The sequence below is a fragment of the Globicephala melas genome, chromosome 11 (genome assembly GCF_963455315.2).
Source record: "Globicephala melas chromosome 11, mGloMel1.2, whole genome shotgun sequence".
NCBI classification, from domain to species: Eukaryota; Metazoa; Chordata; class Mammalia; order Artiodactyla; family Delphinidae; genus Globicephala; species Globicephala melas.
Window position 1 is genome coordinate 66,331,799 of NC_083324.2, and position 24,941 is coordinate 66,356,739.

A 24,941-nucleotide genomic window follows, 5' to 3' on the forward strand; every position below is an offset into this window, starting at 1 on the left:
CCATCCAGATATTTGGGGGAAGAGAATTCCAAGCAGAGGAAATGGCTAATGCAAAGACCTTGAGGTAGGAACATGCTTGGAGTGTTCAAGGAATAGCAAAAAGGCAGTAAGTGTGGTTGGAGCAGATTAAGCAAGGAAGAGAGTGGAACCAAATCATATAGGGTCTTTAAGGAGCTTGAATTTTATGCCAAGTGTGATGGAGCCATTGCAAGATATTGATCAGAGTAGTGACATAATCTGACATTCTAAAAGGCTCTCTCTCTGCTGTGTGGGGAACAGACTCTAAGGGGGCAAGAGTGGAAGCAAGAGGCCTAATAGCAGGCTGCTGTAAAGCTGTGGGTGGTTTCGATTTGGGTGGTCATGGTGAAAAAAGGCCCAACAATCTCAACTTCCCTAACAAAGAGTATTTTTAAAGTTATCGCTAGACAAGTAAACTTTTTTTTTATCTTGGATGGGAAAATGGCTTAGATGTAAAAAATAAAGAGTAAGAATATTAAGGGCTTCTCTGGGTTGAACAATGTTAAGGCATCCCCTGGGAATCAGTGTTATTTAACATTTCATAAATGATCAAGAAAAAGGAATACTTTGAGACATTTCTAGGTACACAAATTATACTCTGCTTTCCACATAGGAAAATATCAAGTCAACAGGGGGCATCTCCTGGAACATTTCTAAAGCTATGTGAATTGGCTGGAAAGTGGCAGGTCACTTGCCAGGTGGACAAGTGTAAGGCAGCTCACATAGGGGGAGACAATTCAGGTGACATCTTTAAGATAATGAACTCTGAACTGCCAGCTGCCACTGAGGAAAGGGATCAGAAGTTGCTATAGATTAGCCCTTCAAGACATCAGCTCTTGTAAAATCCAAAATGCCAGTAAAAGTTCTGGTGGTCCAGAGTAAAGACAAAGCATCAGTTTCAACAAAAACCTCAGGAAATCCCTTTTGGATCTCAGCATGCAGTGCTAGCCACCGCATCCTAAGAAAAAGAGCCAAAGAAAGGCAGCTTAAAGGATTAAAAGGATAGAGCAGTTTTTGTTTGATGGAGCAAATGCCCATAAAGGTGACCATCTGAGACAAGATAAGATGAAAGTCTATAAAAAGATGAGAAATTCAGAGAAAATTAAAATAGCCCTTTTCATACAATCTCATGATTGTAAAATCAGGGGACAAAAGAAGCTTGAAAATGGAGGTATTTCTGTGTAGAAAGGGGCCATCAGAGGGCATATAAAAGAAGGTCCTTTAGACCTTCCAGTATGTGGAAGGACTGTGCTAGCAGTAACCAGGAGTGGGGTTGGAGAACGATCAGCCTATCTCATCAGTCCTTCGTTGGGACAAAAACTACTCTGGACTAGGGTGTGCTCCCTGCACCACCCCCACCCCCCGCCCGGCCCCACCTCAGTCACTGTGGTATACAACCACAGAAACTCAAAAAGAGCAAAAAACACCGACAAGACATTAAAAGGATTCAAAATGCTAATATTAAATCTCATTCTGAGTCAAAACTAGGTTGAAAATAAATTCAAGGGCGAAGGATATATAATTGATTAATAAGGGACATTAAGGGTGTTTGAGGGTACATCCTTAATCTTTGTGATTCATGCCTTGGAGATGCGCTATGTCCTCTCAAGAAATGTTACTTTGTAGTCTGAACCGGATAGATAAAATAAGAAGTGTGTCAGCATCTGGGTTCTCATAGTCAGAAAGTGACAGTTATTGGTTGAAACGGAGATTTGATTATTTGAATTTCACCTACAGCACAAGTCCTTTAATAGTGATCAATTACCTGAGGAGAGCGAGGCTCTTGTGAACCAACCGTTACTCACGTGTTGAACAGTTAGCAACTCTGGGCCATCGGGTCAGTATCGATCTTCCTCCACAGATTAAAATATATCAGGGTCCGAACGGAACGGGGGAGGGGAGAAGGTAATAACGAGTGTCGTTGAGTTGGGAGATGTTAAAAATGGGCTGCAACCAACACATGGGCCTTTATTTTTAGGTCAAAGATTTATGTATATAAATATATATGCTCTCTCTTTCCAAAAAGTATTAGACTCAGGAACCTCATTACCCCCCAAAGAAAACAGCACCCTCTCCTCCTTCCCATAGGTCCCTTTCTTTACCTGCTGCTTCTCCTGCCTGGGTTAAGGAACTTTCAGCCCCGCCTCCCGGCTCGTCCAAGCTCCGCCTGACCGGTTCACCTGTGTGCCCAGCCCCTGACGTTACCGTTTGGCTTCAGCGGCCTGCAGGATTCCAGCTCCCGATTGGTCTGTCTGACCACAGCCTGCGCAACCCACCAATGGCAGCGGCGCTGGGTGGGAGGGTGCCCACATCCAAGATGGCGCCCCCGGGAGCTGGGAGAGGGTGACCGGCAGCGGGGAAGCGGCCTGGGCTGGCCCTGCGATTGCGGGGTCCTGGGGGCATCTCGCTGGGTACCCCCCTGGCCAGCCTACAGGGCCTTCCCCGGGCCGGAGCAATGGCCGCCGAGAACAGCAAGCAGTTTTGGAAGAGGAGCGCCAAGCTACCGGGGAGGTGAGCCTAGGACGCTGAGAAGAGGGGATTGGACCAAACCCTTCCAGATCCTAAACCCTAAATCCCGCGGGCCTGGGGCGTCAGCGACCCAAGAAGGCTGGTTTGGGGAACCTGGGCGGGGGGAGCTGGGGCTGCCTGGTGGCGGGAGGACAGCTGTCAGGCAAAGGAGCGGGCACCGAGCTTTGGAGGTGGCTGGGTGTGGGAGCAGAACCGGGACTGGGGGCGTAGGGCTCTGGAGGGGCTGCCCTCGGCCGGGAGGTGGCCGGAGTTCGGGCATAGGGGACAGTGGAATTGGGTGAATAATCAGTGTCGGTCCTGGGTTTGAAAGGCCATCCCCAGAGCTGCTTTTCACTTTAAACAGAACTCCTTCGTGGGGGGAGGGGGGTCTCCACCGCGCACAGGTAGTTGTTTGCACGAGGATGGCCCCTTCCGTCGCTCCCCCAGCTCTGCACGTACGAATTTTTCTCCTGGACTCCCAAAAAAGTTCTGGTGGGAGCGTCTGCGGGGGGACAAGAAAAGTGAGGAAAATTCTTAAGCTCGACCTTACTTTATCTTGAGTTGGCCCTTTCCCGTTAGGAATTATTACAGGGTGACCTAGAATTGAGAATATTTCTTTAGCGTTTTCTAAGGATTTGTTCAACCCCAAGTGACCTCTTCCCCTCTGCCTGGTAATGTACTTCTTGCATTAAATTGTTTAGTAGGAGAACGGACTTTCTAAGTTACTCTCCACTCCCACCATCACCCCCTTTTTGGTATATGTTGAGTCTCTTAGCAATTGTACATTCGTCAGTCTACTGTTGGTTTATAGTTTAAATCTGTTTGGGGGTAGTCCTAAGGAGTAAAAGGAGTGTATATTACAGTCTTAAATTTAAGATTTCTGACAGCCACAGTCTACTTGATAATGAAATTCATGTTTGGTTGTGCCCCACGTGCTACCCTTCCTTATTGATTGATTCAGGGATAATCCTTTAAACCTGTGGGTTTTTTTTTTTAAATAGCAAGAGAGAAATGAGAGTCAGTGGTTGTTATGCAGCAGTCTTATTTTATTTAGGATCCTGTTAGACATCTGGGGATCAGCTTTAAGTAATACAAGGTAATGCAGAAATAGCTTCAGGTTAAAGTGCTGTGGAATCCCAGTGTTAATATTAATGCTAAAGACTTCTATGTTTTTAGATAGGCACCACTTCCTGCCAACTGATTCTTTTTCCTTCCTGGTCTAGGGAGCTCTCCAGTCTCGCTAACTGCTGTTCTCTGGGGATTTCCATGGTGAGATCATTAAATTTTGACATCTGAAGGTTATAATCAGAACCTATGGGAAAACTGTTAAATCAGGAAGCAGTGTTTGAGATGTGGGACATGGCAAAGTATTTTGTGCCTACTGACTGCTGGTCGTTATTAACAATTTTTGTTTTCATATTTCCTCTTTTGGATTGTAGAAACAGTCATCTTTTTTGCAAAGCACTACTTTTGTGAGATAGGAAGAGCAGTCTTTTCAGTTTCTTCAAGTTTCTGACTTCCTTTTTCATTTTGAAGAGGAATATACAGGAATAGAAGAGAGAACATTTGAGTTCTGAAAGACTTGGATTATTATGGGGCTGTTATCTGTGTGATCAAGGGCAAATGATTTACTTAATCTCTTTAGGCCTCAGTTTCCTTATCTGTGAAATGAGGATAAAAATACTTTCTTAAAGGTTCCTGTGAGGACTGAATTAAACACCGTATTTGTGAAGAACCTAGGACAGTGTTTATTTAGCGCATTATAGTTGCTTGATAAATAGTAGTTATTAGTATTACTGTTATTATTAGAGAAAGTAAACATTTAAAAGAATGGTTCTCTGATCCTTACTCCAGTGCTAGGTATTTATTTTCATTGTTTATCTTAAGGCATTAAAATGTTGCCAGAATTCATAATAGTACCTTGCTTGTTGAAGAGAAACATTGTTCAGCTGTGTGCTTTTAGCAGGGAAGCTCCAGGAGCCCCTGGTTATGGGAGAAAACTAAAGGTCTTTTAGATAGAACGTGCTTTGATTTAAGGAAAATATTAGGACGTTTTCTCAAGAAAAGAACTTTTGCATTTGTGCTCTTTCAGTCATACTGAAGAAAAACTTTCTCTGGTTGGGGAAATGACACAGATAACTGTGTCTAGGTCCATGGCAACCTAGAAGTGAAACTAGTTTACTCTTTGCAAATTGAAAGGTAAAAATTCAAAGAGATGGCAGATTACTTTCAGTTTCTTTGATCATGATCCAGCAACCTTAATTACAACAAATAGGAATTTTATGTAGTAAAATAGCCTCAAGTTCAAAATGATTTAAACATCCTTTTGGGGCTTCCCTGGTGGCGCAGTGGTTGAGAGTCCACCTGCCGATGCAGGGGACATGGGTTTGTGCCCCGGCCCAGGAAGATCCCACATGCTGCGGAGTGGCTGGGCCCGTGAACCATGGCTGCTGAGCCTGCGCGTCCGGAGCCTGTGCTCCTCAACGGGAGAGGCCACAACAGTGAGAGGCCCGCGTACCGCAAAAACAACAACAACAACATCCTTTTGTAAAATAATAGCTTTATTGAGATAATTCACATATCATAAAAATTCACCCTTTTAAAGTGTATAATTCAGTGGTATTCAGTATATTCATCTAGAGTATAAATGGTTTTGTGCAGCCATCACCACTAATTTCAGAACATTTTCATCACCCCGAAAAGAAACCTCATAGCCATTAGTAGTCACTCCCCATCCCTTCCTCCCTCTGGCCCCTGGCAACCACTAATCTTTCTGTTTCTATGGATTTACCTATTCTGAACATTTCCTATAAATGGAATAATGTGATATGAGGCCTTTTGTGCCTGGTTTCTTTTATTAAGTGTAATGTTTTCAAGACTCATTCATGTTGTGGCATGTATCAGTATTTCATTCCTTTAATGGCTAACTAATATTCCTTGTATGGAAGTACCTCATTTTGTTTATCCGTTCATTAGTTGATGGACATTAGGGTTGTTTCTACTTTTTGGCTATTATGAATAATGCTATGAAATTCACGTGCAGGTTTTTGTGTGAAAGTATGTTTTCTATTCTTTTGAGTATATGTAGGAGTGGAATTGCTGGGTCATATGGTAATTTGATGGAATTAAACATCTTTTTTAAGTTCTTTCAGTTATTCATAAGAGCCCCATGTACTTAATACATCAAATGGTCCTTGTGTGGATGCCTAGGAAGACAGGACATAGTATGTACCATGTGGTTAAGAATACAGACTCTGGAAACTTGAAACTAGTAGATAAATAAGTTCTGGAGAGTTAATGGACAGCATAGTGATTATAGTCAACAACACTGTATTATAAACTTCAAAGTAGCTAAGAGACTAGATCTTAATTGTTCTAACCGCAAAGAAGAAATGATAATTATGTGACACGATAGAGGTGTTAGCCAATGCGACAGTGGTAATCATATTGCAGTACAGTCAGCCCTCAGTGTCTGGGGGGGATTGGTTCTAGGACCCCCTCAGATACCAAAATCTGCAGATGCTCAAGTCCTTTATATGAAATGGCAGTATGGTTGGCCCTCAATATCCGTGGGTTCCACATCCATCCGCAGATTCAACCAACCGTGGATCAAACTTCGGAGGGCGACTGTAAGTGTACTGAACCAACAGAATGTACATCTTAAACTTACACAATGTTATATGTCAATTATATCTCCAGAAAAGGAGAAAAAACAAAAAAGAATGCAAGCTCTGGAACCTCACTGCCTGGTTTCAAATCCCAGCTCTGCCACTTTCTAACTGTGTGACCTTGGGCAGTTACTTAACCTCTTGTGCCTTAGTTTTCTCGTCTGTAAAATGGGGACAGACTACCTTATAAGGCTGTTATGAGGATTAAATGAGATAATGCATAGAAAGTACATAGAAGGTACTCACTAATATTAGCCATTATGAAAATGATAGTTGTGATTACAGTAGCTCCTATTTTTATTTGTTTCTCCTAGTTGCTCTAGTTTCTGAAACTGGAATTGAAAAACTTTGATCAGTGGTGTGTCTGGAGCCCCCAGTGAGTCCTGGGTGGAAAAAAATACCACCTATTGTTAAATAGACAGAGGGTTTACGGAGGCACAAAGAAGCCTAATGCAGGGTCTCTGTGGCTGTCAGGTGTTTGTTAGCGATGAAGAGTATGATTTTGAGCAGTGGTTCTCAAACTGTAATGAGTCACCTGGAAGGCTCGTTAAAACACAGATTGCCAGGCCCCACTTCTAGAGTTTCTTTTTTTAAAAATTAATTAATTAATTAATTTTTGGCTGCATTGCGTGTTTGTTCATTGTGGTGCGCGGGCTTCTCATTGCAGTGGCTTCTCTTGTTGCAGAGCACAGGCTCTAGGGATGCGGGCTTCAGTAGCCATGGCTCAAAGGCTCTAGAGCACAGGCTCAGTAGCTGTGGCTCACGGGCTTAGTTGCTCTGCAGCATGTGGGATCTTCCCAGACCAGTCCTCGAACCCATGTCTCCTGCATTGGCAGACAGATTCTTAACCACTGCGCCACCAGGGAAGCCCACTTCCAGAGTTTCTAATTCAGTAGGTCTGAGGTGGAATCTGAGAAGCTGAGCTTCTAAGAAGTTCCCAAAGGATACCGCTACTGCTAATCTGGGAGCTGCACTTTGAGAACCACTGAGAAAAATAGCCGTGAATTAGACTTAAAGAAACCTGATTTCTAGTGCTGGATGCTTTTGCTGTATGGATACTGAACAATTTTTTTTTTTTTTTTTTTAGCCACACCACGAGGCATGTGGGATCTTAGTTCCCTGACTAGGGTTTGAACCTGTACCCCCTGCAGTAGAAGTGCAGAGTCTTAACCACTGGACTGCCAGGGAAGTCCCTGGATACTGTACAGTTAATGCATCTCTGTTTTGCTGTCTAATAGCATCTCTCACGTAACACATCCAAACAGAACTCTTGATTTCCACATCTGCCCACTCCTGCAAAGGTTTTCTGTCCATCTCACTTAATGGCCCATTGACCAAGTTCCTCAGACCAAAAATCCTAATGTCTTTCATCCTTCTCTTTATCTTCCTGCCACATCCAATTCATTAGCAGGTCCTGTGTTGGCTTGTCACAATATATCCTGAATATGAGCTGTTCTCACCACTTCTCCCCCTACTACCAGGATCAGACTGAGTCCTCTCTTGCCTGGACCACTGCTATACCTTCCTAACTGGTCTCCCTGCTGTGAGTGGAGTCGGTGCCCCTAATCCCCGTTGTTCAAGTCAGCTATAGTTAGGAGGCTACTGCAGTTAGTAGAGGGAGAGGTTAAGAGGGCTTGGACTAGGGCCATGGCAATAAAGGACAAGTTTGGGAATATCTATAGGACTTGGTAAATCATTGGATTTGGGGAGTAAGGGAGAAGGAGGTGCCAAAGAGATGTCACCTTCAGGTTTCTGGCTTGGGTGGTCAGGTAAGATTGTGGTGTCCTATCCTCAGAAAAAGCCACATTTTTGGACAACGTACTAACTACTCCATGCTCAGTTTTCTTATCTATGAAATGAGAAGTCTGGATCAAGTGAGCTCTGAGGCTCTTACCAGTTCTGACGTTGAATGTTAAACTTGCCAACTCCAACTCGTGTCACTGGATATTTCTCTTTTGCTCTGTCACTCACAAAAGCATGATCTACAGGTAAGAGTAGGTCTGTGGGGGGGGGGGCACGCCAGAAGTGGGTTTTTCCGTCTTGTGCTTTTGAAATCAGTGAATCACTGGCCCCACTGAACATCTGAGTGTCACGAAATTGTAGAATGTTAGAATTCCACCCTAAGAGCACTGCCAGTGAGGAAACTGAGGCCAGAGGGGGAAAGTGGCTTTGCCCCAAAGGACACTGTAAATTTCTTGACTTCTGATCCACACTCTGCTACTGCTTCCCCCTTCCCTCAATCTCTGCGAAGGTTTAGACACCGTCTGTCCAAGCACCTCATCCAGTCCAAGGGTGTGGACGCTGCCATTGAAAAGTTGCGGATGAGACTTGGAGTAGGAGAGACAAATGTGAGCCAAAGCCTGGCTCATTTCCCACGTTCTTATTTCCAACCCTTCTGGGGAGGGCTTCTCCCTCTTTTTAAGCAAAAGTGTTTATTGTGAAAGTCAAGGAGCTCTTTGAACATTCAGTGAAGTTGAGAAAAGTGTCTAATCACTCGAATTACTTAGGAGCCCATGGATTTTTAACTGAAACCGTCTCTGTCATTTGGTCATTTTTCAGAACACTAATGAATCTGATAGTAGACTCGACGTAATGGTCCCAGCCTATCTGGGCAGGTACATTACCACCTATTCTTAACTTGAAAATGCTTTATTGATAAAGTCAGTGACTAGGAGATACTGAATTATCCCTGAAGCAGCCAGTTCTGGAAGACTTCCATCAAGTGAGTGTGTGACCCTGCATTGATTGCCAGCATGTTTGGCTTTAAATTGGATAGCTCTGTTCCCATGTTTGCTTTAGCTCCTCTGTCAGTGCTGAACAAACACCTGTTGATTTTTTCCTGCCAAGCTTTACGCACCGTTCCGACTACGTGAACCAGCTATGCCAATACATCCTTTGGCGTTGGTTTATTGAAGAGAACAACGGAGATTGACCGAGATTTTTGCTTCATTTTGTCTTTGTTGTAGCACAGCCCGTGGCATTCTTTTCTCTGTGTGTGCAGTGTGATTGCCTCTTGTTTTTAGGTCTAGCTAGACAGGAGTCAGCTTAAACAGAGGCCTGGGTTTTGTATAGTTCCAGCCTTGACTCACTAAGGATTGTTAAGTGCCTGCTGGTGTGTGTCATGCTCTGCCAGGTGGTGAGGGGACTCCAGAAAAAGACATGGTGCCACCACTGCTCAGTAGAAGCTGAAAAACTCCTTGGCAGCACAGCTTCCCCTGGTGAGGATGCTGCATATTACTGCCTTTCCAGTTTTTCCACTTAACATATGTTACTTCTGTAATCAGAAAAACTTAAAAGCAGAGCTGGGTAAAAACACATTGTTGAGTGAGAAAAGCAAGATGTAGACCGATATGTACATGCAGTCTTTTATGTAAAGTTTTAAAACATAAAAAAGATATTATATGTTGTTTATGGATACATGAATATATGTAAAAGTATAAAAGCAGACGGGAAGGATTTTGTACCCACTTCAGGATAGTGGTTATCTCTTGGGGAGGCAGGGGAATGGGACTGGGGACTGCAACTGGGACTTCAGAAGTCTCTCTAACGCTTTATTTTCTTAAAAACAGAAATGTGACAAGTGCTAATATTTGTTAAGTCAGAGTGATGGGTACATGGATGTTATATCTTTCTCTGTACTTTTCTTTGTTTTTGAAAATGTGAATTAAATGCCTTTTACATTTGTGGTAGAGCAAATGTTTCTTAAATTTGTGTTGGAGAAATCAGCCAGCCAGCCATGAAATTAAGTAGTATTTAAAGTAGCATTTATGATTTAGCGTCAAAGTAAGTCATAAATACAGTATGATGTCATTTATATAAAGTCTTTAAAACATGCAAAGCAACACTATATATTGTTTAGGGATACATACATAGAAAATGTAAAAACAAAAATGAGGGTGAAAAATGCCAGATTCAATAAAATGGTTTCCTAGGAAGGGAGGAAGGGTTGTGCTGGGGTTTCAACTCCATAGTGTCTTATTTCTTTTCTTTTTTTTGGCTGTGCCACGCAGCATGTGGGACCTTAGTTCCCTGACCAGGGATCAAACCCACGTCCCCTGCATTGGAAGCGCAGAGTCTTAACCACTGAACCGCCAGAGAAGTCCAATAATGTCTTATTTCTTATGTAGGTGTTAAGCACCTACCTGGGTGTACCCTGTATTATGGTCTAAATCTAGTTTATTTTAAAAAATAGCTTATTTTTTTTTAAAGCAATATAAGCCCTGATGTCTGCATTTTAGGGAATCAGAGAAGGAATGGGTTAGTGGATGCTCAGAGAAGGTCTTATGGGGCAGTGGGTGTAGAATTTGAAGGAATTTTTTAGGACAGATAAGATTTTGAAAATGGAGTAGGCAGAAGAGCCCAGTTTAGTATTTAAGGTGTTTTTGGAAGGTGGAGTAGAGACCAGCCTGCTCTAGAGTTGAGTTTGGGTTTGGGAGGAGTGGATGGTACAGGTTGATAGGTGAATTATACATGCCAGGAAATTGAGCACCTTAATCACCAGGATCTTTCTGTCTGTCTTCATTTAGTCTTTGGATGGTAATTGATGCCTTTGGCCTTTAAACCTGCACAATTAGGATTGTTTTTTTTCTGCATGGATTACTGGCAGGTGGTAATACTCATTTATGGAGAGAACCTAAGGATTCTCTCATATTTTTCTACTCAGTCACCCAACCCAACTTACCCATTGAAATCTTCCTGCAAATTTTATTCTCTGATCTTTATATTTTACTAACATAGAAGCTTATGGACTTGGAGAGTTCAGGTGTACTCAGAGTATTTGCAAACATTAAAGTAGAAATCAATGTCCCTTTGGGTTTTCTAGTTTGTTTGTGCTTTTTGTTTTGTCTAAGCTTTCTCTCTCTAAGCCAAACTTTCCTGTATTCTTTAATCCCTCGTATTTTCTCTCTTCTTTTCCTCTGCCTAGCATACTCTATAAATACAGTCAAGTAGTACTGTTTGTATTTCTGTGGTCCTACATGTGATGGTTAATTTACAAATTACTTAACCTTCCAGAGAAGTTCAGGGAGTAGGGATTCTTACAACTAAAAAAGTCAGGGACATAGTCATAACTAAAGATTGTACACAAGAATATTCCCTTTGGGGAACCTCTTGCACTGTTGGTGGGAATGTAAGTTGATACAGCCACTGTGGAGAACAGTATGGAGGTTCCTTAAAAAACTAAAAATAGAACTACCATACAACCCAGCAATCCCACTACTGGGCATATACCCTGAGAAAACCATAATTCAAAAAGAGTCGTGTACCACAATGTTCATTGCAGCTCTATTTACAATAGTCAGGACATGGAAGCAACGTAAGTGTCCATCGACAGATGAATGGATAAAAAAGATGTTGCACATATATACAATGGAATATTACTAAGCCATAAAAGGGAACGAAATTGAGTTATTTGTACTGAGGTGGATGGACCTAGAGTCTGTCATACAGAGTGAAGTTAGTCAGAAAGAGAAAAACAAATACCGCGTGCTAACACAATAAAGACGAAGACATAGGGTATGGACTTGAGGACAAGGGGAGGGGGAAGGGTAAGCTGGGAGGAAGTGAGAGAGTGGCATGGATTTATATATACTACCAAATGTAAAATAGATAGCTAGTGGGAAGCAGCCGCATAGCACAGGGAGATCAGCTCCATGCTGTGTGACCACCTAGAGGGGTGGGACAGGGAGGGTGGGAGGAAGACGCAAGAGGGAGGAGATATGGGGTTATATGTATATGTATAGCTGATTCACTTTGTTATACAGCAGAAACTAACACACCATTGTAAAGCAATTATACTCCAATGAAGATGTTTTAAAAAAAAAGAATATCCCCTTTGGAATCTTAGTAGAAATCAACGTGAATTGGCTACATTTTTATTTAAAAGCAACTTTAGGATCACATCTGTTATGTCAAAGTAGGTACTTGGTAAACTTGTTCTATTTTCTAAATGTTAGGTAAGGAATAAATTACAAAAATTGGAAGGAGGAAGAAAACCAACATTTCTTAAGCACTGAGTGTGTGCCAGGCAGCGTTCACCTCACTACTTGCTAGTGTTACTACCTGCAGAAATTGTGCTGAAGGGCTTTTTACACATTATCCCATTTAAACCTCCCAACCCTCTTAAGATTGCTTAATTTAGTTCTTAAAAAGGTGATAATGTACACAATACTAATTCAGAAAGGTACAAAAAGGTTTGCACTGAAAACTAAGTCTCTGTCACAGGGCCCTCCAGTCATCAGTTCCACTTCCATACCACTGCTACTGGTGTCTTATGTGTTCTTTCAGAGATACACTATAAATACATAGACATGATCATATATAATTATGTGGATATATTTTATTTTAAAGATTTTTACAAAAATGGAGGTATTATTGTGCATATAATGCTGCATCTTTTTTCGTTAAAATAAATTTATTTATTTATTTTTGGCGGTATTGAGTCTTCGTTGCTGCATGCGGGCTTTCTCTAGCTGCGGAGAGCGAGGGCTACTCTTCATTGTGGTGCGCAGGCTTCTCCTTGTAGTGTCTTCTCTTGTTGTGGAGCACAGGCTCTAGGGTGCGTGGGCTTCAGTAGTTGTGGCACATGGGCTCAGTAGTTGTGGCTCACAGGCTCTAGAGCACAGGCTCAGTAGTTGTGGTGCCCGGGCTTAGTTGCTCTGCGGCATGTGGGATCTTCCCGGACCAGGGTTCCGACCCATGTCCCCTGCATAGGCAGGCAGATTCTCAACCACTGCACCACCAGGAAAGAGCCCTCTGCATCTTTTTTCAATGAATGTTTCATGTCAGTGGATGTAGAACTGCCTAATTCTTTTTAACAGATGTACTGTAATTTATTTAACCAGCCCCATTGACAATAATCCTTTTTCTTTTCTTTTCTTTCTTTCTTTCTTTATTTTTTTTCCTTTTTCTTTTAATAGGAAAGTTCAGCCCATTTATATTTATTGGAAAGACTGATATATTTGGTTTTAGTTCTATTTTTAATATTTTCTTTTAAAAAAATCTTTCACAATCAGGACAGTACTTGCTTTGGGAGGTGGGTGTGCATGTGTATATTCTGATGATTTGAAAGGTTTATCTTTTTATTCTAGTGATTGCGTATAACTTTTTACCATATTTCTTCAGACAGTATCTATTGACTCCCTGCCATGAGTAATGATAAAATTAGTAGTTATATTTCCTGCCTCCTCCTCACTTGCTTTTAGTTGATTATTTTTCTTAGTTTTATTTTATATCTTGAAACATACTTATACCTATATTACTTGAGCTATCAGCTTTAAATATCTTTTGAGCCTTGTCAGTAAAAGATAAGGAAATCAGTCTACTTATTTCAATCTACTTTTTCCTCCATCCCACTTTAACATTTGCCAATTACATTATTTTTACATTCTCTTCTGCAACCATAAAGCCTCAAATTTAAGACTCAGGCTTAAGGTAAAATCAATTAAATGCTCTCCATCAGTCCTTTTGCTATAGTTTCTCCATTTATTTCATTATTAATAGAAGTTTTTCCTCTAGTAGTTTCTTCAGGAAGGAGTCAGGGAGACCATATTCCCTGAGTTCTTACATATTGAAACATGTTTTTCTGTCACCTTTGTACTTAACAGTTTGGATTGATAAACAATTATTTTCAGGTCACTCTTTTTTTCTTTTTTTTTTTAAAAACTGTGAACTACTACAGAAAAGTACATGAAACAATTGTTTGGTATAATACTTGATAAATAATCTCAAAGTGAACACCCCAGAATCCCCCTGTGTCTGTTCTCTCTCACACCTCCTTCCTTCCCCTCAGTGATAACCACGTCCTTTTATGTTAATCAGTCCTTGCTTTCTTTATAGTGTTACTACTATGGGTGCATCCCTAAACAATAGAAATCATTTTTGTCAGTTTCTGAAGTGTATATATATATATATATATAATTATATAGTATCTACTCTTTTATTCTTTGCTTTTTTGCTCAACATGACATTTGTAAGATCCATTCACATTACTTTCAGCCTTACTCCATTTATTTACGTTGCTGTAAAGTATTCTATTATGTGAACACATGACAGTTTATTTCTCTGTTGATAGACACTTGGGTTGTTTCTAGTTTGGGGCTAAAAGGATCCATAATGCTATGGACACTTTTATATGTATCTCTTGATACACATATCTATATATTTCTCTAAAGATATATATTTGGGAATGAAAATACTGGGTCTTAGGGTATGCATATTTTGTTCGTCCTAGATACAGCCAAACATTTTTGAAGCGGTCGTATCTCTTTATACCCCTACCAGCAGTGTGTGAGAGTCCCGTGGGTCACTCTACTCTTGATTTGTGGTGTTGCTTCACTGTCTTGTAGTCCAAGTGGTCCTTTGGGGTAGGTGATATTCCAATTTTATAGATGAGAAAGCATATTCAAAGTGGTCAGGTAATTTAATGCAAGTTTATAGAGGTAGTAGATGCCACAACTGGCATTTGAACTCTGTTCTCTCCAACTCTAAAGCCTTTCCATGCTGCCTTCTTTACAGATAGAACTTCCTGACAGTCAGTTACGTAGGGCACTGAAACCTCACCAGGGAAGATGAACATTTTTTTTTAAAGAGTAGGGTGCTATCCTTTGGCTTGGGTATAGTTGTTCTTGGAGGCAACCTGCTTCTCAAAGTCCCTTCCAATGTTGTGATTCAGGTGGTACTCACCCAACATATTTACTTTCCTGACAACTTGCTTCTTCCTTTTTTCCTTGCTTTTAGCATCCAGCCCGTGTATGGAGCACAGCACCCTCCTTTGGACCCTCGGCTCACCAAAAAGTAAGTCAAGATATTTTTCCTTTCATGCATGTACTTCTCCTAAAACCCTGAAACCCTCCCCTACTTTGTTGAAATGACAGTTTCCACTTGGACCTTTTCTAGTGTCTCCTCTGCTCTGTTTTGGATCAGAAGATGAGCAATCTTCTTACCTCTAAGCAGTCCATTACTAAGGGGAAAATTAACTTACATCAGAGATTTTTTTCTTATATTGGAAGGTGGTATATGTAGGGGTTTGGTGTTGGATTCTCTGTTCTGTGAGAAGGTCTTTATTGATTAAATATTGTCCTGAAGTTGAATGATTGATGACCTTCTTCTGGTTTCTGGGGCCCATTGCTTCTGAATATATATATAGGTCTGCCTTCTTCCTTATTCTCTGAGAATTGAGGCAAATAGAACATAACTGTGGGACTGACAGTTTTCAGGTCCTCTTTCTCTTTGACACACTCAAGGAACCCCGCCAGACAATGGAGTTAAAAGCTCCCTGGAGACTATTTCTTTTTTCTTTTTTTTTTAAATCCCGCCCCACACCCTGTCCTGAAGGCTATTTCTTCTAGTAAAATTCTAGTAAATTATTTTCTAACACAGCAGAGACCCTAGTTAAATCCAAGATGTGTGGATGTGTATTTGTATCCCCAATTATCGCTTTATGACATCTTTCTCTCATAGGCCATCATTCAGCCACAATAAATTTAAATGAGGAGGTGGGTCGTCTTCTCGCATGTTCTAAGAACTTTTGCCTCTATCTTTGAGCAGGCTTAATCTTAGAGACTTATTTCTAGGAAAGTTGTTGCTGGTAATGAAAGCTGAATGATTTGAGAGGTACAGGAGACCCAGGTTCTCATCCTTCAGGGGCCTGTGTGATAATATCTACCCTTTCTTTCTTCATAGTCAACGGGGAAGTAAAGATAATGTACATTAAAATATTTTGAATACCTAGAAAAATACCTTATCAAATATGCATCATCAATATTTTAATATTCTTTTAATAACTTAATGTGTGGTGAACTTTCTATAATTCTACAAACTCATTCTTTTTGCAATTTGGCCAATGTGTAGAAGGTACAGTCTTCTGAATTACTATAGAGGCATGACTGCTGTTCATTTCTGTAAAATGCACAATTTTTATATCAGGAACCACTAGAGTGTAAGCTCTTTGTTCACCACTGTACCCTTAGCACCTAGACCAGCAGGTTGCACATAGTAGGCACTGAGTAAATATTTATGGAATGAAGGAATGAAGTCCCTGCATTTACTTAGACAATGGGTTTTTCCTTAACGTTTCTTAGTATGTACCTTGTATTAGATCTTCTTAAGGGGAAACATGTTTTCTGTGGTAGTTTTGTGATATTTTCATTAAGTATAATGAATTTTATTTCCTCGTTTTACCATCCGTGGACTCTCTGGTCTGTTGGCCAGTGTAACAGGCACTATTAATTACCTTCCCAACAGTCTTCCCTGCACCTGCTTCTTCCTTGCTCAGGAACCACAGTTCTATTCAGTTCTTGAGCCGGTGACAGTGTACTTAGAGTAGGTATCTGGGTTAGTTTAAGCCTTTTATAATAATTCCTTGGTAATACCAGTGACTGGTCTATGATGGGCTCATCTCATTGGTTCTGGCCAATGAGATGTAAAAGAAAGTCTCCTGAAGGAGGGTTCTTGGAAGGAGTTTCTTTTTTTGACCAGAGAGAGAACATTTTGTGAAGAAAGCTGCATTTTGCCTCCACTCACATTTCCTGCTTTTCAATGTGTTAGTGTGAAAATGAGTTGCGAAGGGCTTCCCTGGTGGTGCAGTGATTAAGAATCCGCCTGCCAATGCAGGGGACACAGGTTCGAGCCCTAGTCCGGGAAGATCCCACATGCCGCGGAGCAACTAAGCCCGTGCGCTACAACTACTGAGCCTGCGCTCTAGAGCCCACGAGCCACACTGCTGAGCCTGCATGCCACAACTACTGAAGCCCGTGCGCCTAGAGCCCGTGCTCCTCAACAAGAGAAGCCACCACAATGAGAAGCCCGCACGCTGCAACGAAGAGTAGCCCTGCTTGCCACAACTAGAGAAAGCCCACGCACAGCAATGAAAACCAAACGCAGCCAAAAATAAATAAATTAATTTAAAAAAAAAAAGAAAAGAAAATGAGATGTGAAGAACTGTTAACAGTTAACTTGTACCCTGAGGGAAAGACAAGAGAATTGCAGAGACACCAGCTCAGTGCCCTGACATCGTGGTCTTTACAACTTAAGCGTCATAGTTGAGTATTCTGTTCCTTGTAGCCAGTTCTGTTCGCAGCCAGGATTTGTTGATTGGTAATAGATCCATTACAGCATAATTTATAATGGCCTTTGGTAAACACATGGCTAACGTAAAATCTGCCATCCACCTGTATATAAGGCAGTGGGATGTACTATCCTATTTTATGTTTGGGTCAAAGTCACCATACCTTCTCTGCATCTGTCATCAACTGAGTTTTCCCTGATTCTGTATTTAAGGCAGGTCTTGAGGAATATCACCATATCCCACACTGCCAAGGCAAACTTTATATACTCTTGTTTTTCCCACCTATTTTTAATTTATTTTTATGTTCATTTGTTGGCTGCACCGCAGCATGCGGGATATTAGTTCCCCGATCAGGGATCAAACCCGCGCCCCCTGCAGTGGAAGCGCGGAGTCTTAACCACTGGACCGCCAGGGAAGTCCCCTTTTCCCACCTATTAATGATATAAAACCATGACTGTTTCCACTGGTCATTCAGCAGAGTTGCATTCATACTTTCAGTAGAAGTAGTTATTTAGCTTTGCAATTTGGGAGGAATATAATTGTCACTGAATAAATTGCATCCCTTTTTTGTGCATGTGGTGGTTTGGTATTACCACTCTACAATCTGGGACAACATCTAGGTCTGCACTGGACCATTTTACAATTCCAGATTGTTACAATAAAACATTTATTGCCCTTATTTGAGTACCTTTATTGGGACATTTTTATTACTTTCTCCGCTACCTGATTACCGTTCCACTTCAAGCTACCATTAATTACTGTGTGGTTAATCCTCATTACAGCAGAAGCCTTTACATTGGGTCTTCAATCATCTAAACTGCACGAGCACAGCAAGTCATTACCTGTCTGTGTATTTTGACTTCCATTTGCCAAATTATTACCATTAGTGATAATATTGCCTGCAATAATTTTTATAGCTCAGATAAAACTAGTCTTACCGCAGAGCGGCCCCATTGGCCACTTGATGGTATGATAAACTTCTAAACTTATTGTTTTCTGAATTGATATCCTAGTTCTGAGTTATAAATCTAGTTCATGTGAAGCCACACTAGTCATTGATATGACTGGATTTAGCCAATTCCCCACTTGCTTCACACCCCTTTACCAGTGTCAAACGTTATTTTTCTAAATAAATTTGTGTTGTATTTCTATTAAGTGAACAGCCGTCTCAGTAAAACAACATAGTATTCATCAAATCACAGAATGATTGATCTTTTGTTTCCTAACCCATATAACAAACAAACTATAATTTGGCATACAGATGTAAGGAGGTATGGTGAAGGTGTCTATGCGAGGCCAGGTTGGTTGTAACTTTGATATAGTTCTGTTTAAGTAATTTTGGTTAAACTTCAAGCCACACTGTGGCATTATTGTGCCTCAGGTTAGTTATAGATTAGTTGGGACCATGTTAAAATTAGGCAGCCTATAAGCCAAAGGTACCCCCAGCTAGAATTACCTGGATTAATATTTTACTGACACTCACCATGGCCCATCTCTTGGTGCGGTATTTTTTTGTTTGTTTTTTAAATTTATTATTATTTTCGGCTGCATTGGGTCTTCGTTGCTGCGCGCAGATTTTCTCCAGTTGCAGCGAGGGGGGCTACTCTTCGTTGCGGTGCATGGGCTTCTCATTGCCATGGCTTCTCTTGCTGTGGAGCACGGACTCTAGAGCGCAGGCTCAGTAGTTGCGGCTCGCGGGCTTAGTTGCTCCGCGGCATGTGGGATCTTCCCGGACCAGGGCTTGAACCCAGGTCCCCTGCACTGGCAGGCAGATCCTTAACCACTGTGCCACCAGGGAAGTCCCTGGTGCAGTGTTTTGATCCACTCCAGGGTGTGCATATGCTTCACCCAATGTTAGACTAATAGCATCTAGTCAGTTCCTTGACCTGAGTTAAAATTCAGCTTCTTGATTCGTGGTTTATTTAAAGAATTCTTAAGACATCAAGAGGGTATTTAAGAAACATCAACCAAGGGAAAAAAAAAATAACCTTGGCGTCCAAAGTACTCTTTATCACTCCATTGGAATCGTCCTGTGCCATCTTGAGGTACACGTGGTCTCTAAGGAGGAAAACAATAACAATAGCCGCATACTCCTATGCAGCATGTTTTTGATGGTAGATCTTTCTTACACATCCACCTATTTGTTCTTGACAGTGAACCCACTGGGGTGAGTACTGCAGGTTGTGGATCCTGGATCTCCTTTCACAGAGGAGAAGCATAGTGATGACTCCAGAACATACAGCCTCAAGAGGTCTGCAGAGAAGTAATTTGCCTCTGGCTCATGGATGATTTTTTTTTTTTTAATATTTCCAGATGCTTTTTTTAAAAAAAGAATCTTTATTGGGGTATAATTGCTTTACTGGCTCATAGATTTTTGACGTGCAGATTTTTGCGTTGCACTGCCTCAGTTTTGTTTTCTTTGATTTGGGCTCTTGTTTTTTTTTTTTTTTTTTTTTTTTTTTGCGGTACGCGGGCCTCTCACTGTTGTGGTCTCTCCTGTTGCGGAGCACAGGCTCCGGACGTGCAGGCTCAGTGGCCATGGCTCACGGGCCTAGCCGCTCCGCGGCATGTGGGATCTTCCCGGACCGGGGCATGAACCCGTGTCCCCTGCATCGGTGGACGGACTCTCAACCACTGCGCCACCAGGGAAGCCCTCTTGTTCATTTTTGATTGTTCATTCAGTACTTTTACTTTGGGGATTGACAAAAGCCAACAAAACAACCTTTTCCAGTGATTAATAAAAATAATATGCTCATTGTAGAAAACATGAATAATTCAGAGAATTATAAAAATTAAATTTATCACCTATAATTCCATAGCCCAGAGATAAGCAATGTTAACATTTTGATGCATTTTATTCCTGGTCTTTTCTGTGCATATACTTTCTAAGAAATATAGAGATCATAAAAAATATATAATTTTGGTTCAATTTTCACTTTATTGAGATCATTTTCTAGTGTTATTAAATAGCCTTCAAGATGTGATTTTCGTTAAGCAGTATAGCATTCCATCTGGTGGCTGAAACATAATATATCTCATCATTTGCAATTTCTAGATGTTTATATTGTTTGTAGTTTTTAACCAAAATAAATAATACTATTATAAACTGTTTTAGATCACCTTTGTTTGATTCAATGATTATTTTCTTATGGTCAGAAATTATGAATCATTTTCAGGCTCATGGTGTGTATGTTGCCAGATTGTTTTCCAGAAGGTGGTACAACATACACCCCCACCTGCAGTATTAGAGAGCTGGTCTCACTACACCTTAGTTAGCACCAAAGAGGATGCATCTTTAAATCTTTACTGATTTAGTGGATGGAGAATGGTATCTTGTTTCCTTCATGTTTTTTTTTTTTTTTTTTTTTTTTTTTTGCGGTACGTGGGCCTCTCACTGTTGTGGCTTCTCCTGTTGCGGAGCACAGGCTCCAGACGCGCAGGCTCAGTGGCCATGGCTCACGGGCCTAGCTGCTCCGCGGCATGTGGGATCTTCCCGGACCGGGGCACGAACCCGTGTCCCCTGCATCGGCAGGCGGACTCTCAACCACTGCACCATCAGGGAAGCCCTCCTTCACGTTTGAACTGTTACTTCTTGTAATCTTATGTTATCTTCTGCATCCTCAGTGATAGCGTGATGTATTTTCCTTTCCTTTGTGTGAGACTAGTGTTTGAAAATATGCCTCAGTGATACCTTTTTTGGTGTTAATAATAGGGACTTTCCGATGAGCTGTATGAGTTACGAGTCTGTATTTATCAATGTTAGGAACAATTATCTTTCAGAATAACTATTGGACATATCTAGGGAGATGCGATGGGTATTAGACCACCCACCTCTACCCAAAGGGAAGAAACATCTCTCGGAAATGGGGGAACTTCAACTCTTCCAGCAGAGCCTTGTTTTTAGTCTAGAGTTGCCCTGCCTTGCTGAGGGAAACAGGCATTTTAATGATGTTTTTACGCCTCGCATTCCAGTCCTCAGGGATGCTAATTAAGACTGAATTAGAAATGTCCCAACTACCTAGTCCCCTGGAACCAGAATAAGGGCCCCCAGCCCTTAAGGAGTTCACAGAGAGGAAAAGTTCAGGGGGATTTCCCTGGCGGTACAGTGGTTAAGACTCCACACTTCCACTGCAGGGGGCACGGGCTCGATCCCTGGTCAGGGAACTAAGATCACACAATCCACATGGTGCAGCCAAAAAAAAAAAAAGAAGAGGAAAAGTGCAGGAAAGTAGGAAAGGTCTACATCAGTGGTCCCCAGCCTTTTTGGCACCAGGGACTGGTTTCATGGAAGACAGTTTTTCCATGGACTGGGGGGCGGCGTGGGGAGATGGTTTCGGGATGATTCAAGCGCATTACATTTATTGTGCACTTTATTTCTATTATTCAGTCATGTACTGTCTCCACGATTTTTTTGCTGTATTCTATGCTATTATTTATTAAATACATTTGAAAAAATAAACTTGTATATACTCAGTTAATTTATTTTTAAAATAAACCTTATTAGTTCCCTAAGTGGAAAACCAGTATCATTTGCCAAAAATAGAAAGTAACCTTAAAAATAAGTACAGTGAAACACAAAACAATCTTATTAATTAAATTCTAAGCCAGATTCTGTTCTTACAAAATGTTGATCCTGAGACTGCCCTCACTTTGTTAAAAAATAGTTGTAAAGACAGAGTGGCAGCGAACTCAGATCTCTCCTCAAGGGCAGCAGGACTTCAACAGAATAAAAAGGGAACAACTTGTTCATTTTGGAACTCAGTGTTTCGTAATACATGTGGGCTACCTAAAATTGTCTCTTGTTCTACCAGTAGTTGATGTCCTGCTTTAAAAAATAGTTTAGGTCATGTTGTCATAACAGATTAACTCTGAAATCTCAGTGGATTGACACAACAAAGGCTTATTTCTCACTCACACCACCTGTCCAGAGTAGAGTCAGGTGTGTGTGGTGGGCAGGCTCTGCTCCACATGGTCACTCTGTTATCCAGGCTGAGGGAGGCGCCACCATCTGGAGTTGTCATGATAGAAGAAAGCTTACAGAGAACTCACACCTGTTCTTTTATACTTTGGCTCCGAAGGGACTGCCTCACTTCTCTCCTTAGCCCATTGGCCAGAACTAGTCATATAGCGTCACCTAAGTGCAGGGGGGCTGGAAAGTATAGAGGAGCACATGGAATATTTGGAGAGCGTTGCTGTCCTTGTTTTGTCTGGCTCTGCAGCATAGAGGTGGTCTGGATGCATCAGATGAGGAATGGAAATGGATATTTTTTGTTTGAAGAAGGTAATGATTGTGCGTGAGGTAGTTTATAATACTGTTAATATTATATTAAGCAAGTGAAGATGGTCAGATGTGTCAGACCATTCCTTCGTAACGGTGTCTCCTTTCTTAAAGCTTCATTAAAGAGCGGTCAAAAGTCAGCACGGTTCCTCTGAAGAATAAGAAGGCCTCCAGTTTTCATGAGTTTGCCCGGAACACCAGTGATGCTTGGGACATTGGCGATGACGAGGAAGAGGACTTTTCCTCCCCTTCTTTCCAAACTCTGAACTCAAAAGTTGCTTTGGCAACTGCTGCCCAAGTGCTAGAAAACCATAGCAAGCTGAGAGTGAGACCAGAACGGTCCCAGTCCACGACATCCGAAGTTCCTGCCAGCCACAAGGTTATAAAGTCCAGCAGTGACGCCCAGCTGTCCAGAAATTCCAGTAAGTCTGTCCAGCTCCCCTCCTTAGGCTCAGCCTCTTCGGCAGAGTGCATTTTAAATAAAAACAGGTTTTTTTAGGGCCTCCCTCAGATCTTCCACTGGGTGATAAATAGGCGAGCTCAAGCCTGAGGGACATCAGTGAGCCTAACTGGTCCTGAGCTGTACTTACTCCTCCCACCTGGATGGCTGCCTGGCCCTGGGACCCGGGGTTTCACTTCCTGACACCTGAGTGTTGCCTGCCATTCTCTTCTTCCTTTACCTGTGGTGGGGTCCAAAACTTCTGTGGTTTGGTTGCTTCACATTGCTTTAGGCCTGCTCAGGTTGAAGACTATTGACTATATGTAGTTACAGTTGTTAGTGGCCGAATTTCACAAATGTTTGGCACTGTTGGTTGACTTCCTCAGCTGTGGGGAACAGCACTAGCATAGGTTGTCTTTTTCCTGTTCCTGAGGGACGGAGTCCCTGTGTCACGGCTCCCTGCCCACCAGGTTGGGTGGGGCGGGAGGAGATACCCTTTCTTTTCAGGAAACTGGCAGCAGTAACTGGTTGAGATGATGGTGGCTTTATCAGATGTTTGGGGATGCCCGGTGTACTCTTTTAAATATCCATTGCTGTATTTAATGTTGCCCTGAAGGGTTTTATGGAAGCCAGTTATTCTGAGCTGGAGGGGGAAGTACCCTCAAGCTAGTGAAAGTTCAAACAGCTGACTGGTAAAGGATGAAAAGAAAGTAGAATGCCAGAGCCCTGGCGCGTGTCCTGGCTCATGTTCTAAGAGAACTTCTTTTACAGTTTCAGACTAAGGTTGTGGTCAGGAAATTAGGCTGAAAGGCCTTTAAAATCATTCCATAGTCACTTTCCGTGGCTGATTCGGGCCCCAGCTTGAACCTTCAATGACGTGCCCAGGACAGGCATTCAGTGTCCACTGACAGGGTGGCCACAGCTACAGGCTGTGGCAGTGTCTTCACACATGATTGAGGGTCTCCACGGGGTCCCAGTGTGAGGGAAGGCCCCACCACCATCCCTAATGAGCTGCCCTTGTGCAGCCAGGACTGCCCAGACCATTCCTGTTACGAGGTTCCCTCCTGGGAGCATCTGTGTCTGTCAGTCACTGATTCCGAAAGTGCGCGCTGGTCTGAGCTCTGCAGCGTGTGGTCTGCGTTTCCTAGGCCCCGTGTTATACTAGGCATCCAAGCCAAGTACTCCGTGGCGCTTGTTCCTGTAAACCTTCTTGTCATGCTGGTTGATGAGTATTCACTGTTTTATTCTTGTTGTGACTACTACTTTTTAAGGCCCTAATATGTAAAGAATATGAAACAGTCATGAAAGGACAATCAGAATTTAAAACTGAGTTTCATTTGGGGTAGTAAAATAAATAAGGGTTTTGGAATCAGGCAGACCTAAGGTGGTATCTCAGCTCTCTCTTGCAAATTACTTCACCTCTCTGAGCTACAGTTTCCTAATCTCTAAAATAGCGATAAATTCCTACCGTATGTTGTAAGCATCAGATGAGAGGTCATATGTAACTGTGACGAGCATAATGCCTTAATAAGCATTCAATAAATGTTAGTCCTATACTGCTCATTTCTCCTACCTACCATCTAGTTTAGAAGTGTCTAGAACTGGACACAGAGTTCAGCTTGAGTCTGTGTTCCTGTCATTTCAATTAGAGAAATGTGATTGGCTGGTGAGAAATATGCGAGCGCAGAGGAACCTGCCTTAGGCCAGAGCCTCTCACCTGTGTGCAGAGCACAACTAGTGGGCCAAGAACAGGTGAGAGTTGTGCCAGAGGTATTGATCCCCTCAGCCCTTGGGGCAGCTGGCTAGGGCTGGGGCTTCGGGAGAGCAGCCACCTCCTTTCATGGCGGTGTGCTTTACAGTGTCATTTTCTCTGTGCTCTGTGACGTGGAAAAGGAAGGCAAGCACTGCCTTTGACTGCGTTGCCCCAAAACTTGCAATTAGGCACCAAGAAAAGTTCCAGGTTGG

The 24,941-nt window shown here is 42.0% G+C and overlaps 2 protein-coding genes across 2 annotated transcripts in view; one reads left to right on the plus strand and one right to left on the minus strand.

The window, feature by feature from the left end:
* Nucleotides 1-2,218, minus strand: part of TMEM217B (transmembrane protein 217B) — a 28,719-nt gene extending 26,501 nt beyond the window's left edge. The window contains exon 1 of the mRNA XM_030870437.2: nucleotides 2,121-2,218. The gene's annotated coding sequence lies outside the window, so the exon portion shown is untranslated. The remainder of the gene's footprint in view (nucleotides 1-2,120) is intronic.
* A 108-nt stretch (nucleotides 2,219-2,326) lies between these two features.
* The window catches only part of TBC1D22B (TBC1 domain family member 22B), a 64,979-nt gene continuing 42,364 nt past the window's right edge, over nucleotides 2,327-24,941 (plus strand). Inside the window, exons 1-3 of the mRNA XM_030870863.2 lie at nucleotides 2,327-2,529; nucleotides 14,931-14,987; nucleotides 22,652-22,959. Coding sequence (XP_030726723.1) covers nucleotides 2,474-2,529; nucleotides 14,931-14,987; nucleotides 22,652-22,959 — 421 coding nt within the window. The 5' untranslated portion in view covers nucleotides 2,327-2,473. The remainder of the gene's footprint in view (nucleotides 2,530-14,930; nucleotides 14,988-22,651; nucleotides 22,960-24,941) is intronic.